This window comes from Cajanus cajan, chromosome 5 (assembly GCF_000230855.2).
Source record: "Cajanus cajan strain Asha chromosome 5, NIPB_CcT2T_4, whole genome shotgun sequence".
Classification (NCBI taxonomy): Eukaryota; Viridiplantae; Streptophyta; class Magnoliopsida; order Fabales; family Fabaceae; genus Cajanus; species Cajanus cajan.
The window spans coordinates 54,161,030-54,180,751 of record NC_138521.1 but is presented as its reverse complement, the minus strand read 5'-3'; the positions used below and the strand labels follow the sequence as shown (position 1 = coordinate 54,180,751).

At 28.5% G+C, this 19,722-nt stretch overlaps 1 protein-coding gene and 1 long non-coding RNA gene across 2 annotated transcripts; both read right to left on the bottom strand.

Annotated features, from left to right (window-relative positions):
- Positions 1-5,583: 5,583 nt before the first annotated feature.
- Positions 5,584-7,017, bottom strand: LOC145958368 (uncharacterized). The gene is made up of 2 exons (XR_014434108.1): positions 6,712-7,017; positions 5,584-5,794 (listed from the first exon to the last, which is right to left on the bottom strand). It is a non-coding gene; the product is annotated as an uncharacterized LOC145958368 (long non-coding RNA).
- Positions 7,018-9,249: 2,232 nt separating this feature from the next.
- LOC145958081 (uncharacterized) lies at positions 9,250-10,275 on the bottom strand. The gene is made up of 2 exons (XM_083074548.1): positions 10,054-10,275; positions 9,250-9,927 (listed from the first exon to the last, which is right to left on the bottom strand). Exons 1-2 carry the CDS (start codon positions 10,273-10,275, stop codon positions 9,250-9,252), a joined length of 900 nt encoding a protein of 299 aa, XP_082930674.1.
- Between the last annotated feature and the right edge of the window lie 9,447 nt (positions 10,276-19,722).

Below are 19,722 nucleotides of genomic sequence, written 5' to 3'. Positions count from 1 at the left end.
GTTTTAGACTGTTGAACTACTCCATTAAATAGTTGTCCCTTTTTTTTGTTTTTTTATAGTATTTTGTTTAGAACATATTGCTCTTATAAATGCACATTAACTTTATGTGAGTAGTTAGAGAAAAGTTAGGTAGACATTAAAAATAAATACACACATTGTTCAAGAAATATGTATTAATTATTAAGGGTAAAAATAGAAGAAAAAAATTAATAACTCATTGATTTTAGTAATATGACAATGAAAAAAAAACAACAAACTCTGACAAAACGACTATGAAAAAAAAAACGGAGGGAGTATTATATAAATAAAACTCAAAGTTGATCTCGTTCTAACTCATTGAATCAACCTTATTGTTGCTTTTTTTATGTTGATATTTTACACCGTTGCACTACTTCTTCCTTATCAACCCGAGATAATCCCTTTGAGCTCAGAACTCCCTAAGTCTTAAGCATTTTATTTTATTTTGTTATTTTACCTTTTAATTCAATGCAATTGCTCTACATGATTCTGGAGAGAACCATATTTTTGTGGCTTTCAAATTGAGATTTGATTGATGGAGCATGATTACTTTTGGAATATAAATCTATTAGTATTTTTTAATTGATAATTTTTTATTTAAAATTTGTTGAGATGACTTACTTACAATTAACATTTGGTTGCAATGTCTAACATTATATTGTTGATTTTGAGATAAAGGTTTCTTGTTGACTAATCCATTAATTCATTCTCAAATGTTGACAATCATCTAATCATAACCAATTCATTTAAGTTATTACGAGTCTTTATTAAGTTATAACTTTTCTCAATAGTTTTATTTTAAAAAAATTATATATTTTATTTAAATCAAGATAATTACAAATATATATATATATACCTATTATAAAGGGGGATTTCAATATATGTAATTGTCTTATGTCTCTACTTTTTAGTGTACCACTATATTCCTAAATTAGAAAAGAAAAGTGATAATTTATCGTGTTCTCTTTGAAAATTACTTAGTTTTTCGTACCAAGTTCTAGGAGTTTGTTTTATATCGTAAAGAGTCTTTTTAAGCTTGAAAATGTGTTCTCTATGATTAGGATTTTCAAAACTCAAAGGTTGTTTAACATAAATTTCATCCTCAATGACTCCATTCAAAAATGCATTTTACATCCATTTGAAAAGATTTTATGTTTTTTGTGAGTTGCAAAAACAAAAACAATCCTAATATCTTAAAGTCTAGCAACATGAGAAAATATTTAGGGAAATCAATACCTTATTGCTATTTGTAGCCTTGTGCTACTAATCTAACTTTATATCTCACCGTTTTACCTTGCTCGTTCATCTTGTTTCTGAACACCCATCTAGTTCCAACAATGTTTTGGTGTTCTAGCTCTAGTACTAAGGTCTAAACGTCATCCCTTACAAATTGATGGAACTTCTCCCCCATAACAATGATTGAGTCGCTAACTCTCAATGTTTCGTTTATGTTCTTTTATTATATTTTGGACACCAAAGACAATGAAACATTATCTATGAAGGCAAACCTTGTCTTGACACCTTCAGTTTTATCCCCCAAGATTTTATCTTAAGGATGATTGTTGACGAACTCCTAGTCTCTATGAGGTTTGGTTGCTTTGTTTGACTTATTTGTCTGACTTTCAAGAGAGTCCATCATTTGATTAGTAAATCTAACTCCTTCATTTAATCTCCTTCAATATGCAAAATTGCAAATTCCTCTTCTAGATATGATAATTTCTTATTAGTCGTTAGTGCATCATTGAACCTCACATGGATAGATTATTCTACCATAGAGGTTCTAAATTTGAAATCTTAAGAAGCATTTGAAGTAACAGAATATCCAAGGAAGATACCTTTGTCCACTTCTGAATCAAACTTACCCAATTGCTCATTTGTGTTTAGGATATACACATCTACATCCAAATGGATAGAAGTGTGAAATGTTGAGTCTTCTTCCTTTTCACAATTCATTGAAAGTATTATTTAATAGAGGTTTTATTTGTATTCTATTTTGAATATAAGATATTGTGTTAACTATTTGTACCTATAAGTATTTTGGAAAATTGTTTTTGCAAAAAAATGTTTTGAACAACTTTTGTAAAATTTGATTCTTTCTTTCAACTACCTTGTTTTGTTGAGGTGTTATCGATGAAGAGAAATTGTGAAATATGTTATGTTTTTCATAAAAAATTTTGAAAATAATTTTCAAACTCAGTTCCATGGTAATTTCTGACAGTAGCAATGCAAAGTTCCTTTTCGTTTTGAACACACTTGTAGAATATTTCAAAAACTTTAACAAAATTTCTGTTTGTGGCCTATAAAGTATACCTATGTATATGTAGAATAGTCATCTTTAATGACAAATCCATATTTTTTGCCTTTTACACTAAGTATCCTAACTATATCAAACATATCCATGTAAAACAATTTTAGTGGTTTAAAAGTGGAAGTAATTTTCTTAACTTCGAAAAATGTTTTAATTTGTTTTCCCTTCTGACATGTTTCGCAAAGAAGATGAGTTTTCTAAGAGATTTCATATAGTCCATTTAGTAAACCATTTTTGGTTATCTTTGAAATATGTTTCATATTGACATGCCTAAACTTTTTGTGCCAAATCCATTTTTCATCTTCTTTAAATGCTAGGCAAGTTACATTTTGTTTACTCAAACAAGTCAAATTAATCTCATAAAGATTTTTCTTTCTCTGAGCAATAAAAAGTACAGACTCATCATCTTGCTTGACTATACATACATGTTTGTAAAATACTACAGTTTAAGCATTATCACAAAATTGACATATGCTAAGTATGATATACTTTAAATCTTCAACATACAAAATATTGTTTATAGTAGGTATAAAATCTTTACCTATCTTACCTATACTTTTGATTTTGCCGTTTCCACTTCCAAAAGAGACTAAATCTTCAAATGGGTGGAGGTATATGAACATAGATATTTCTCTTGTCATATGTTGTTAGCAGCCACTGTTTAAGTACTAGTGTGAATCCTTCATTCTTCCTATTAAAGATATATACAACAGAGATTATTTGAGATTTTGGTACCTAAATTTTCTCGGGTCTTTTTCTATTAGTACCAATGCCTGTGGTCTTACTCCTTTATTTGCCTAGAGTTTTATCTCCTTTTCCACTAGCTTTACGAAACAAAGTATAAATTGGTTTTCAAATTTTTATAATTATATGTCGATTTGAATTAATGAAACAAAGTATTAATTGATTTTCAAATTTTAAAAAATTTGTAGACTTAATCTATGTATTAAGAACTTTAAATTCAACCGTTGAATCATTAAAATTTGATGTAGAACATAAGTTATTAATTGAAATAAATCTAGGTAGACTTACTCCTAGAGTAAATGGGTGTCTTCTCTCTCTATATATGTATATAAAAAGAGAAAGAGAGAGAGAAAGGAGGGATCCACTCACCCTGTTCAATAATGCATGTTGTATATCAAATTTTAACGATTCAATTGTTAATTTAAAAGTTCATAATGCATACATTAAGTTTGAAATTTTATAAAAAAATTGAAAGTTATTTGATACTTTGTTTCGTTAACTTAAATCAACATATAAAATATTTTTATAATTATTCGTCAATTTGAATTAATGAAACGAAGTATCAAATAATTTTTAAACTTTTTAAAAATTTGCAGACTTGATATGAAATAAAAACTTTCAATTTAACGGTTGGATCATTGAAATTTAATGTAAAATATGAGTTATTCAATAGAGTAAATTTAAGTTGACTTCCTCTTAAAGTACATGGATATTTATATATATATATATATATATATATATATATATATATTTATACTAATATATAAAGGGGATACCCTTTTTAGTAATTACATTGGTCTCCATATTTTGTTGACCATTGTACCCTTCTATTTTAAAAAGTTACTATATTACTATACTAATATATAAAAGAGATATCCTTTTTAGTGACCATCTTGATCTCCGTACTTTGTTGACCATTGTACCCATCTATTTTTAAAAAATTATAAAAACCAATATATAAAGGGGATACCCTTTTTAGTAACTACCTTGGTCTCCATATTTTGTTGACCATTATACCCTTCTATTTTAAAAAGTTACTATATTACTATATTAATATATAAAAGGGATATCCTTTTTAGTGACCATCTTGATCTCCATACTTTGTTGACCATTGTACCCATCTATTTTTAAAAAATTATAAAAAAATTATATACTAATATTTTTTTTATCAAATTTAAGAACTTGAAACTAATAGACTAATTAGACTAATTTTGTTTTTATTTTAAAGATCAAGTACCAAGAAGACCCAAAATGGCCTTGCACTCTGCATTTGAACCATTATACCCTTTTATGTTAAAAAATTAGAAAAAATATTTTTTAATTAAATTTAAGAATTTGGAACTAATAACTGATTTTTACAATAATTATTTTTGGTTTTTATTTTTACATGAATCATTTTATCCTTTATTTGTTTTTTAATAACTACTTTTTTATGAGTAACTTCTCATTTTTTTCTTTTATTTTTTTAATACAATCCAGAATGTCTTTTTCCTGCTAGTAATAAATAAAGGGATATTTCAATTTGGTTTCCACAAACCCTTTATTAATATGTTGTCTTCCTTAATTTATATGCATATAATTGGAAACAGAAAAAATTGTTTTAAAATCATACGTGTGGCTCGCATCTCCTTCACTTTTCAACCCACTCACTACTCTCACATTGATAAAATTGTAACTGCACACTCATTTCTCTCAAACTCCTGATAACTTCTCTCATAAGTTACAATTTTTGTAGTGTCTGGGCAACCCAAAACTTATCCTAAAAATTCATGATGATTGTTGTTTCTTCATTCTCGTTTATTGTTGTGTTGATTTATTGTCTTTCATTATAGGCGTTTGACTATATATATTCAAAAAAATTGACCCCGTGATGTTCAAGTGAAATCTTTTAGTATTTTTTTTGTATAAGTTATTCAATACCTTTGTACATATATATTTATTGATACTGTCATCTGTTGGAAAATGTCAAGCCCTCAAGTTACATTTTTTCTTTGATCAATTGTGTTACATAATATTAAAAAAAACTAAGGGATATTAATTGTATGAACAAATGTTAGGATTCTGTATCAATGTTTCAACAACACGACTTGACTTCAATTCGAACAAAAAAATATATTGTTTCTCGCTTGAAAGTGCTAGGGATATTACTTTTATTTTAACAAATCTCATAAGGATATTACATTATGCAGTAGGATCCCACTTCTGTTATATAGTTATCTCATAAAGTCACAATTTAGATTTTAGACAAAAATATACTTTGTTTCTTGCTTAAAAGTGTTAGGGATATTATATTTATTTTAACAAATCTCATAGGGATATTACATTATGCAGTAGGATTCCACTTCTGTTGTATGTTATCTCATAAAGTCACAATTCATTCTTTGAAGAGACCAACACACATAAGTCGATATATTCTCCTTAATAGACAATGTGACACCCTTACTACCCCAACACATATATAAAAAAATTATAATACATTTAAGAAGGTTAAATTTTCTAAGTTGGTAAAAGGGTTCACATAAAAATTCGACAATCACATTAATAGAGATATAAAACATAAAACACAAGAGTTTTACAAATTGTTTTCAAAACAATATTACAGTGCCAAATACACATAAATATTTCATCCTAGAAATCCTCTGCCCCGATGTCACACTATCAGAGCATTCCCAGAATTTTAACTGTTGGCATCCTAGAAGCCACTCGTAGCTGGATCTTCTTCTCCTAAAATATCCACAGTTTATATGGTGAGAAAAGAAAATATCTATATGCAAAGTACATACAAACACATCACAATATAATCTCATAATAACTCATTATTTAATAAAATATTCATAAGCATTTATCTATATATATATATATGTGTGTGTGTGTGTATCATAATTTATCAATCATTCATCATATTCACATCTCAATTCACAATTACATCAATCCATCACAATCCACTTGAACATTACAATTCATTCATAATCCACACAAATTTCACTATGTCAAGGTCACGCTACCCTTTTTCCAACCTAGGGCCGTGCTCACCCCTGACATAACACTGTGCCAAGGTCACGCTACCCTTTTTAGTAGCCTAGGGTCGTGCTCACCCCTGACATAATACTGTGCCAAGGTCACGCTACCCATCAGCTTAGGGTCGTGCTCACCCCTGGTCATCAGTACCATAATCACATCTCATTCACATCTCAATCACATTCCACACTTCTCATTTCATAACTCAAATTCACATCACGTACATAATTCCACATCACATACACATCACATACACAACAGATAAGCCCAACAAAATGAGGGTTTACACACCCCTCAAGCAATTCACATCAAGATCATCCATTCTTAACGAGTAATATAGCAATAATATTCATAAATTATAATAATCAATAAGATAATCAATTTAATATAACAGTGAAACTCATAATTATTCCAAATTCTAGTTCACAGCATTTATGATTTCTTCTTTCTTCCCAGATCATTATTCCTACAATTTGGCATATCTATAGACCTCAACACATAATTTCAATAGAACTAATGATTCTTCAAATAAAATAATTATAAAATCATAATCCTAAGAAATTCTTCCTCTACCCAATTCCCTCGTGTACTCTACATATAAATAATCCCCTTTTCCCCCGTACCTGGATGAATAGTAACTTGAGCAGAACCTCCTCTTCTTTTTCCTTAAACGGTAGTCAAAATTCGGGCAGAACCTTCTCTTCTCTCTCCTTAAATCGGGACCGGAACTAGGGTAGAACCTCCACCCCCTAAGCTCCTTCCATCAACAGCAGGAAGTAGAGAGAGAAAGAAAAGAGAGAAGGGAGAGAAGATGAGAGGTGTGAGGATTTGAGAGGGAGGAGGGGCCTTTTTATAGGCATTTTCGCGGACCTATCCGGAACGGCCGTTCTGAAAAGTGGAACGCCCGTTCTGGACCCTTCAAATCTACGCAAAATTTTCAACTGGAACGGCCTGTTCTGAAATCAGAACGGCCCGTTCTAAAACCCAGCAGAACGCCCCGTTCTCCTTCTGGAACGGCCTGTTCTGCAAGGAGAACGCCCCGTTCTCCTTCTGGAACGGCCCGTTCTGCAAGGAGAACGCCCCGTTCTCCTTTGGAGAACGGCCCGTTCTGGGCCCGTTCTGGACATCCCAAAAATACACAATTTTATCATTTGGAACGGCCCGTTCCACATTTGGAACGGCCCGTTCCAGAAACCAAAAATACCCAAAAACTTTAACAAAATTACGAGAATGCCATTAATAATTACGAAAATGCCATTAATAATAAGTTTACAAAAATACCCTCATTCCTCTATTAAAATTACGAAAATATCATTACTAAATACGAAAATGCCATTAATACAAAAATACTCTTTATAAAAAATTGGGGTGTTACAATTCTTCCCTCCTTTTAGAAATTTTGTCCTCGAAATTTTGCAATGGTAAATTCTTCGCTTCTTACTTCTAATTCTTATGCAACCTCACTACCTACAACTCTATTCATTTTACCAAGGAAATCTAAGGGTAAGACAAGTAAATTTTAAGGAATCTAAATCAATCTCTTAAATGTCTCAAACAAACCTATAATTAAGGTCTATCCATTCACCATCTTACTTCCAAAATGAGACGTCTAATTGCTACAAAATTTGTAAAGATTTCTTGTATACTAAACACGAGTATATGATTTCTTTTCTCTTCACCTTAGGTCACTACACTTCCGCTGCGCAACTCTGATACATCTTAGTAGTTCGTAAATATATTTCAAGAACACTCGTATGTCTTTACTCTAAAATCATCTTTCTTAATTCAAGGTTACTAAACACCCAAATTGGTTCTTGCTCCTCAAAACAACATTGATTTCTACTCAGAATTGGTTATCTATACTTCTACCAATCTTCTCCACTTGGTTCTAAGAAAGGATCTGACTCCTAAGCTTCTCTAATCTCATCCATTAATTCACTAGTTACTTTCAGCATAATCCATTCAATGCTTCTAAGGGTAATCTCACTCATCTAGCATAAGTCTCTAAATTCTTCAATCAAATCCAACCATTAAATCATTAAAATGATATATCAGAGGTCATCATAATCGAGGTATCTGCTACAATATTGGTTTTACTTCTATGGTTATCTCTAAAGATCAAGTACCTAAGTGTAAGTTCACTAGGTATACATATCAGATCACTAATTTCACCACTCCATCTACACCCAAGTCAAATTCTTATCCATCACCTTATCCTATAATCTCATATCTTGTTATCAAATGAATCAACTAATTATGCTTCTCCAATTTCTTTCAACGATCCACTTAGTATTCGAGTCATACCTAGTTTTACACTATTAAGAGTAATCTCATAAGTCAAACTTAAATCCCTAATTTGAATCTCTAATCATAAAGGAAAATAAATATAAAGATTTCCTACTCAAAATATCGGTTACCACAATGACTTTACTCAAATAACAACTAAGTTTGAAATATTAGTCCTTTTAGAAGTTTAAACTTAACTTAACTCTTTCAGTCAACAAATAATTAAGGCTCTAACGATCAATAAATACCTCAAGCTTATAATTATATAGGCAATGTCTCTAAATATTACAACCGTTAACTTAAAATCATAAGTAAGGTAATTCCTATGATGAGTTTTCAGTTGCCTAGAATCACAAGCCACTATCTTTCCTTCTTGCATCAACACTCCACTCAAACTTATTTTAGAAGCATCACAATAAACCACAAAAGTCAAGCAATACTAAAACAGGTGTACTAGTCAACTTTTCCTCAAGGGCCCGGTAAACTATCCTTGCATTTACTATCCTATACAAACACAACTCCTTTCGTAGTCAAACTTGTCAAGGTAATGCTAACTTGGAGAATCCCTCTATGAATTTTCTATAGTATTCAGCCAATCCAAGGAAGCTACTAATTTCACTAGTTAACTTATAGGCAAACAAATTAAGTCAACCATGAATTCTCTACCATCAATAGTCAAGGGACACTTTGGACAGACATCAGAAGTGATCACTGAACCATTAGTGGGTGTCTCTACTATTAGTTCATAAGACAAGGAAAAAAAAAAAAGGTAATTTAGACAAACACGTGATATAGAAGAGTGAGTCGCACCAGTCATATAAAACGATTAGAGGGGTTCCATTGATGAAACACATACCCTGGATGAAATCTGTGGATTAAGTAGCTTCAACACCACTCAAGGCAAATACTCTTCCTGTGGCTCTAGGCTTGCTAGCGCTCCCTTCAACCTCTGTTATTTCTTTCTTATTCTTGGGGCACTCCCGAGCTTTGTGTCCCTTCTCGTAACAGTTGTAACATGTTATCACTCTTGGTACCCAACACTCATATGCCTTATGACCTGTCTTCCCACAGTTGAAGCAATTATCGCGTGGAACAGAACCCTCACTCCCCCCTTTTGATGTTTGTCCAACCATTGGAGATTGACTCTTTCGTTGCATCGAATCTTGATTATTCACCTTAGAACTTGAATTCCCAGTAGACTTGGTGTAAGGTTTACTTTTACCTAAAGCACTAGAATTTGTGGTACGCATAGGACCTCCAGCTCCCTTGTAATAGTCAGCACGTGCACGATTGTCACGGTCGTAAATTCTACTCTTGTTGACAAGAGTCGGGTAGTGATAAATTTCTTGATAATTGATTGCTGTTTTTATCTCAGGGCGAAGGCCATTCACGAACTTAATACACTTAGCCATTTCGCCATCCTCACCATGGTAATGAGTACAGTAGCGAACCAAGGCATCAAATTTTGCAGCATACTCTGCAACTGTGTCATTCCCTTGCTTTAGTTCAAGAAATTCAACTTCCTTCTGGCTTCTTACATCATCCGGGAAATACTTCTCAAGAAAAACCCTCTTGAAGTTGTCCCAATTCAATTGCATTTCTCCATTAATCATCCTTTGAAGTGCTCCTTCCCACCAAAAATGGGCATCAGCAGTCAACATGAAGGTAGCCAACCTCACTTTCTGAGTGAAAGGACACTCCATGGCATTGAAAATCTTTTCGATTTCCATTAGCCAATTCATCGCAACATCTGGGTCATATCCTCCTTGGAAAGTAGGTGGATTATTTCGTTGAAATCGCTCTAACCAATTAGGAGCGATTTCAGTCCTATAGTTGTTACTTACAGCTTGTGCTAATGCTTGAAGAGCATCAGCAATTGCACGATCATTCCTACCAGCCATAATCTAAGAAAATAGTATCATCAAATTATATCATGTCTATCAGACAAATCTTGAGAATACAATGCACACAAATAAATAAATAAGAACATAATTAATCATCTCATTAGCACATCAATCAACTCATCACATTATTAATCTACCAAACAAGCATAGTAGACTCATTACTCACGGCCGATTGGATCGGCCCGCTCTGATACCACTAAATGTGACACCCTTACTACCCCAACACATATATAAAAAAATTATAATACATTTAAGAAGGTTAAATTTTCTAAGTTGGTAAAAGGGTTCACATAAAAATTCGACAATCACATTAATAGAGATATAAAACATAAAACACAAGAGTTTTACAAATTGTTTTCAAAACAATATTACAGTGCCAAATACACATAAATATTTCATCCTATAAATCCTCTGCCCCGATGTCACACTATCAGAGCATTCCCAGAATTTTAACTGTTGGCATCCTAGAAGCCACTCGTAGCTGGATCTTCTTCTCCTAAAATATCCACAGTTTATACGGTGAGAAAAGAAAATATCTATATGCAAAGTACATACAAACACATCACAATATAATCTCATAATAACTCATTATTTAATAAAATATTCATAAGCATTTATCTATATATATATATATATATATATGTGTGTGTGTGTGTGTGTGTATCATAATTTATCAATCATTCATCATATTCACATCTCAATTCACAATTACATCAATCCATCACAATCCACTTGAACATTACAATTCATTCATAATCCACACAAATTTCACTATGTCAAGGTCACGCTACCCTTTTTCCAACCTAGGGCCGTGCTCACCCCTGACATAACACTGTGCCAAGGTCACGCTACCCTTTTTAGTAGCCTAGGGTCGTGCTCACCCCTGACATAATACTGTGCCAAGGTCACGCTACCCATCAGCTTAGGGTCGTGCTCACCCCTGGTCATCAGTACCATAATCACATCTCATTCACATCTCAATCACATTCCACACTTCTCATTTCATAACTCAAATTCACATCACGTACATAATTCCACATCACATACACATCACATACACAACAGATAAGCCCAACAAAATGAGGGTTTACACACCCCTCAAGCAATTCACATCAAGATCATCCATTCTTAACGAGTAATATAGCAATAATATTCATAAATTATAATAATCAATAAGATAATCAATTTAATATAACAGTGAAACTCATAATTATTCCAAATTCTAGTTCACAGCATTTATGATTTCTTCTTTCTTCCCAGATCATTATTCCTACAATTTGGCATATCTATAGACCTCAACACATAATTTCAATAGAACTAATGATTCTTCAAATAAAATAATTATAAAATCATAATCCTAAGAAATTCTTCCTCTACCCAATTCCCTCGTGTACTCTACATATAAATAATCCCCTTTTCCCCCGTACCTGGATGAATAGTAACTTGAGCAAAACCTCCTCTTCTTTTTCCTTAAACGGTAGTCAAAATTCGGGCAGAACCTTCTCTTCTCTCTCCTTAAATCGGGACCGGAACTAGGGTAGAACCTCCACCCCCTAAGCTCCTTCCATCAACAGCAGGAAGTAGAGAGAGAAAGAAAAGAGAGAAGGGAGAGAAGATGAGAGGTGTGAGGATTTGAGAGGGAGGAGGGGCCTTTTTATAGGCATTTTCGCGGACCTATCCGGAACGGCCGTTCTGAAAAGTGGAACGCCCGTTCTGGACCCTTCAAATCTACGCAAAATTTTCAACTGGAACGGCCTGTTCTGAAATCAGAACGGCCCGTTCTAAAACCCAGCAGAACGCCCCGTTCTCCTTCTGGAACGGCCTGTTCTGCAAGGAGAACGCCCCGTTCTCCTTCTGGAACGGCCCGTTCTGCAAGGAGAACGCCCCGTTCTCCTTTGGAGAACGGCCCGTTCTGGGCCCGTTCTGGACATCCCAAAAATACACAATTTTATCATTTGGAACGGCCCGTTCCACATTTGGAACGGCCCGTTCCAGAAACCAAAAATACCCAAAAACTTTAACAAAATTACGAGAATGCCATTAATAATTACGAAAATGCCATTAATAATAAGTTTACAAAAATACCCTCATTCCTCTATTAAAATTACGAAAATACCATTACTAAATACGAAAATGCCATTAATACAAAAATACTCTTTATAAAAAATTGGGGTGTTACAGACAAAGGTATTCTACAAAGTTTATAAAGATTTTACTTTTCAAATACCATACAAAATGCTTAGTGAAATTGCTTAATTTGCAACACCGATCTTTGCTTTTGGTTCAAATTTTAGATTCATAGGTAAAAGATTATAGACTAAGACATTTAATAATTACGATAGTTTTTTTTTACAATAATTGTACAATAATGGAAGTGAAAATATTTATTATTCGGTAACCACACATATTCGCACAACCTCCTCCACAGTCTTAGTAACCGCTTACTTTGGATTCAATATTGTGTATCTGTCACTTTTCATTCCTCTTACTCTAAATATTATAGTGTGATGCTCTTCAACAAGTTTCTTCATCTTCAATGGTGATCATAACGTTCTTCAGGTTCGTGTAAACGTTTATTTTTTTTTGTTCTCTATTTTTTAGAATGATTGATGATTTTTTTATTTATTCTTTCTCTATTTTTTTAATTTATTGGTATAATTTTTTCTATATGACGTTAAGATAATCTTTTTAAAATTTTATTCTTAGGACATTCTTTTGAGTCATGGATGCTTCAATCTCTCAATTATCTCCTTAATTGCATTACTTCTACTATTTCTACTATATGCAAGTTAGTCGACCTTTAGGATTTTTTTCTCATTTTTTATGTTTCTTTCTTAAAAAAAAATGATCATGCAAGGAGTTCATAACTACACAAGTTATGCGGGATACTTTTAATTTAATTTAAATATATTTAAAAGAATAAAATTCAAGTTATAAAAATATTTCTACACAACATTAAAGTTAAATAAAAAAGATATATATATAAAGTTATGTCTATTTATTATCATTTTGAATTTTATTTTCTTTTAAGTTTTCTTTTAATTTTTAAAAGAAAAAAAATTCAATTTAAATATTTTCTTAAAATATAAAAATCAATCATGTCATGAGTTGATGGTTACGTATGTTGTAGTGGATTAAAATAAATTTAAGGAACAAAACTTAATTCTAATATTTTCTAAAAATACAAAAATGAACATGCCATAAATTTAAAATTATTGACGGTTATCCAATTTATACTGCATTATTTTAACAAGAAACTCCTTGGATTTGCCACAATATAATTTCTTCATATAATGATTATTATTATTGTTAATTTTTTTTTTTATAGTTTTTGTTAATTTATTTTGAGAATATGATACAAACTTATTGACATCGTAGATATATTTTGTATTGTTTAATCATGAATGTATAAATTAATAGTTTACTTTTGTAACAATTGCTTCAAAAGTCATTTAACGTGTTTTTGAATAGGTTAATAGTATAAAATCTTTAGCTTCTAATTTTAATAGCACATTGTGAAAGAAAATTTCTATTTTTTAATATATTTTTAAACAAAAATTTCTATTTATTTCTTCGTTTTAGAAATTTAAGATAATATCATTTATTACCTTTTAATTGTGCTATTATTTCTATAATTATTAAATACTTTACATATTTTTTATAAATTAGAGGAGTCGAAACACTTCATACCTCTAATAATTATACACAAACAAAATATTTAAAGATTACGTGTAATTATTTAAAAAGATATAAGATTTTTTTTTTTTTTTTTGCATTTGAGATGTATAATGATCCACTAAAAAGTGAATATCAAAAGCAATTACATACCTATCCTCTTTATAATAGAATATAGATTTAGTTAAAATAGATTCAATGGAAGAAAATTCAATTTAAATATTTTTTAAAATATAAAAAGGACTGTGTTGTAAGTTACAGAGTTATACAAATTATAGTGTATTATTTTAATTTAATTAAAATATTTTTAAATTCAAATTAAATATACTTCAAAATACAAAATTAAATGTGCCATGAGTTAACGGTTACATAAGTTATTGTGAGTAGTGCATGTTTTTTTTTTTTTAATTTAAGGAAATATATTTATTTAAATATTCTCTTGAAATATAAAAATGAAGGTGTCATGAGTTGGTAGTTACACAAATTGTAATGCATTAATTAAAATAGATTTAAAAGAAAAAAATTAATTTAAATATTTTCTTAAAATCTTAAAATAAGTGTGTCATGAGTTAGTAGTTACATGAGTTGTAGTGTCTTTTTTTAACTTAATTAAATTAGTTTCTTAAAATAGAAAACTATTTTACACAACATTAAATTTTATTTTTAATATATATATATATATATATATATATACTTCATCAACGAATAATTATCAAAATATAAGAAATAGTAAAATTAGTTTTATGGATGAATTATTTTAAATACCACAACAAAATACATATAGAGGCACGAAGTGTTTCGGCCCGCTAGTACATACATATTATAAATGGGATATATTTTGATAATCATCCCTTTGGTCTCCATTTTTTAGTAGACGATTATATCCCTTGAATATAAAAAAAAATCTTCTTATATTTTTTCTAAATAATTATCCATAATTATATACATATTATAAAGAGGATATATTTTGGTAACCATCTCTTTGGTCTCCACTTTTTAGTAGATGATTATGCCTCTTGAATATAAAAAAAAATTCTTATATTTTTTTTAAATAATTATCCATAATTTATAATATTTGTTTGTGTGTAACTGTTAGAGGCACGAAGTGGCTCGGCCCCTCTAGTATCTATAAATGAGATATATTTTGGTAACTATCATAAGATTTAAAATAACTTATCTATGAACCACTAGGGTTACCCTAGTGGTCGGGTGGAGAGAGGTTGAGATAGTTAGAAACATGAGGACAAAAAAATAACTTATCTATGGAATGAATTCATTTATTGGCATATAATCATATAAATAATTTTACACAATATGATGTTTTATGATCATAAAATTTCCTTAATAGCAAGACCAAATAAGGATTCTACTTCATGATGATTTTTAGGTTCCCTACAATTTACAATAAAAATTAAATGTCATTCTGCTGTTATTTTTATTTAACATTAACATGAACTAAAACATATATCATAATTAATAAATAATTAAATTGAATAATGTCATATCTTTCAAGAATAAATTTCAATTCTTTATAGAATACATCATCCATAATTTCTTTGACTTTAAAAATATTACAAAAATAAATAATACAATGTCATGTATCAATATGAGATTTAAAATTTCATGTAATTTATTTTAGTTTATGAAAGAAATAACCATAACCTAAAAAATGAAGATATTTTATTTTGCATGAAAGTTGTCAATATAACATGTATTACTCAATCTTGCATATTATTCTACGAAGTGTCTCGGTCCCTCTAGTATCCACTGTTTGCCTCTAACTATTAGAGACATGAAGTACCTCAATCCCTCTAGTATATTATAATAGGTATAGATCAATCATTTAACATGTATTTTAATAATTTTTAATAATCACATAATATTATTTTAATTTTTTTTAATGATTTTTAATGTATTTTAAAAATTAAATTTAATGGAATAAACAATCATTATGTTATAAATCATATAAAGATGAAAAAATGTTGGAAATTAAATAAATATTGTCATTTGACTTATTTAATAAGAGGTTATAAAATTAAGTTTATAATTTTTTTATATTAAATTTAATAGGTTAACTTATTTACTTATATAATATAATTAAAAAAATTAGACTCATCATATACACTTCACATTTTATAAGTAAAATTTCTTTCACTATTTTATAAAATATCCTTAATTTTTTATTTCTAATTTTTTTATTTTGTACATCCAATGTTCAATTTGTCACATTGTTTTTGTTTTTCACACAATTTCTCTCATCGTTCCAATTTTCACATGCATCTTATACTCCTCTCACTCTCCACTTATTTTAAAATAAGTTATTTTAATTCTTTTAGTTTTTATATTATTTTCCTTCTTCTTTGCTTTTAGTTTTCACATTATTACTCTTTTCTCTTTCAATTTTTACACGTATTTGAGATGTAAATTTGGTGTCCTACAATATTATAAGCATGTGTAGCTAGCTTCATTAACAATGCCTAAGATGTCAAGTCAAATATGTGTTTTTTTTTTGTGCACTTAACCTATTTATACGGCTAGAAAGTACAACATTAAATTTAGTGTGACAAATAATTATAGTCTTTCAAAAAAAGTATTTTTCATAATTATGTTTTTAACACAATTAGATGGAGTATTTTACTTAATTATGTTCCAAAACGTACTTTATATAAATGTATCATTTTACATAATCTTAAAAAGTTATTTCTAAAATAGTTAATTTAGGGAATGTATTGGATTGAGATTTCGAAAAACAATTTTAACATTAAAAAGTTACAAATTTTAATAGATTTTAAAAAACTTTGTAAGAATCTCATGACTTAAAAAAAAAAAACTAAAAGACTTTTGAAACTTGAATTTTAATTAAGACTTTATAATTCATGTTTTAATGAATTTCAATAGATTTTTATGGACTTATGATATAAGATTTTAAAGGATTTTATGAATTTTACAATAAATCATGGATTTGTAATACTATATGATTTAGGGAGGTATATTGAATTGAGATTTCGAAAAACAATTTTAATGTGAAAATGTCTTATGAATTTTAATGGATTTTAAAAGACGTTGTAGGAATGTCATGACTTCTAAGGGAGTGTATTTGATTGATGTTTCAAAAGACAATTTTAGTATGAAAAATTTTAAATTTTTTGTAAGAATGTCATGACTTTTAAGATTTTATTTAAAAATGCTTTTGAAACTATAATTTTATCGAGACTTTGTAATTGATATTTTAATGGAATTCAATCTTTTTATAATATAAGATTTTAAAGGATGTTATGGATTTTCCAAAGAAATATATTTGTAATACTATAAGATTTAATTAAAAAAAATATAACAAAAATTAAAGAAAAGTAAAACTAACATAAAAATTTGCATCTTTTGACAAATAGTTGACTTTAAAGTTATATTAGTTCCTCATGCATTCTCATATTTTCTCTTATGCACTTGAGTCTCGACAATATATTTAAAATTATAGTTTTCATTAACTAGTAATATTGAAGATTGAGATCTATCTACTATTTCAATTAAAATTTCATCACAATAACATTATTTAGAAAGAAAGATATGTAATGCTACTTGTTAATACTTGTTCAGTTTGTATCTTAAATAGAAATCGAGACACTAACTTAAAAATTGTAAAACGTGAATTACAAAAATATTGAACATCCTTTCAATCACATTTTTGAAATATGCATGATGTAAATCGAAAACTTTATATTCATTTTGAGGGTCATTACCATCACCCGTAAAGTTTTTTTAATATATATTTCAAAATTTTATATTTTAATATTAATTTTCTAAAAGAATAAAAAATTAAATTTTAATAATTTTTAAATTAGAACAATAGATAATATTTAATTATAAAAAATCATTATAAATATCTAGTAATTTAGAAAAAATAAAATATTAATAAATTATGCATAAATTAATAGATATGAAAAAGATAAGAGGAAAAGAAGAATAAATACATAAATGAGAGACATGGATAAAAAAAGAAAGAGAAAAGAGATAAAGAAGAAAGTGAGAGAAAGAGAGTGAGAGGAAAAATAAATGACAGAAATGAATAAAATGAAAAAGAGAAAACAAGATAGAGAATAAATGGTGAGAGAGAAACAAAATGGCAAAAGAGAAACAAAATGGTAAGAGAAAACGAGAGGAACAAATATGAAACAAAAGAAAGAAGTGAGAAAATAATTAAGAGAGAGAAAAAAAATGGTAAAAATAGTAGAGAAAAAAAATCATGCCAAATCTCAAAGATTTTGGTGTAATTGTTTAATGAGTAAATTAGATGTGAATTATACTAAAAATTATCACAAAATTCAACATTAAAAAAAACATTATTATCTCTATATTTTTTAATACCAATAGACCTTTTTAAGTAATTTTTTTAATTAAATATCATTAAATTTTAATAAATTCTTAAAAAAATTATGATTGTTTTAATTGAATACCATAATTTTTTATAATAAAAAACTTTATAATCCACTAAAATCCTGATCAAGTACACTCCTCTAATTTGTGTTTTGAAGAAAAAAATTCTAAAAGAATATTTTCATAATTACAAAACATAATTTTGAAAAAGTATACTTTTTACATATTTTTAAATAGTAATTTCTGAAACATTGGGAGAAGAAAGGAAAATAAGAGATATAACTATTATGAGCCAATTATTTGTTTGTAAAATCAAATTTCAAAATTTAACGTCTAAGATAAAGAATAGATGCGTGTGAAAATAAATGAGCATTTGAAAAAGAAAAAAAAAATGCGAAAACAATGACAAGAAAAAGTTTGTAAAGTTGAAAAATTAGAAAATAAAAAATACAAATATATTTTAAAAAGAAATAAAATTTACGATAAAAGTATATTATTAATGTAGAAAAGTGTATAAACCCTAAACCTATTATAAAAATATAGGTTCACATGTACACAAGCCACATGTATAATCTGTCGGTTCACAAACCTTAATTTTTTTTTTTCCCTGAATAAACCTTAACTAATATATCTACCAATAATTACCTTGCATACATTCAAATAATTGCATAAACTATCATGAGAAATATTTGTTAATCTAAATTATATTTTATCTTTTATCTTATTTTTTATATTTATTTTGGCCCTTCATTTTTTTATATAAATATTTTAGCCTTTTATCTTTTTTAAATTTGAGACAATTTATTCATGTTAAAACAATGTTTATTTTTAATTTTGATAGACAACTTTAATTTTTTTTCCTAATTCAAGACATTATTTTTTGTTTAATTAGATTTGCCTACATTAAAATTATTGAATTTATTTTATGTTTGAAAAAAAACACAAATATGATAAAAATAGTGCAAAAATAAGTCTAATAAAAAAACAAAAAATAAATTAAATATAATATCATACAAATGATTGTTTATATTACATGTTTTTTTATTATATTTATAACTTTACTTCAATTTAATAATTTCATATACATGAATATATCGAGATAATTTCACATTTTAAATTAATAAAAAAATTGTAACAAATTTAAAAATGATAATTGTCTTAAAATGATAAAATTACTTCAAATTTAATAATATAAATAATATATATTTTACAAATTTAATAATACAGTTTACTGTGACAAAAATATTAATTGAATACCCTAACTGAGTGTGTCGATAACAATTTTTTTGGTCATAAGGCTATGGCTGGAAACTATGTTGCGATAAATTGACCAGCCATCTTTTAATTTTAATTTTTTTAAAAATGAATAACAAGAAAAATAAAAATAAAAAGAGGAAA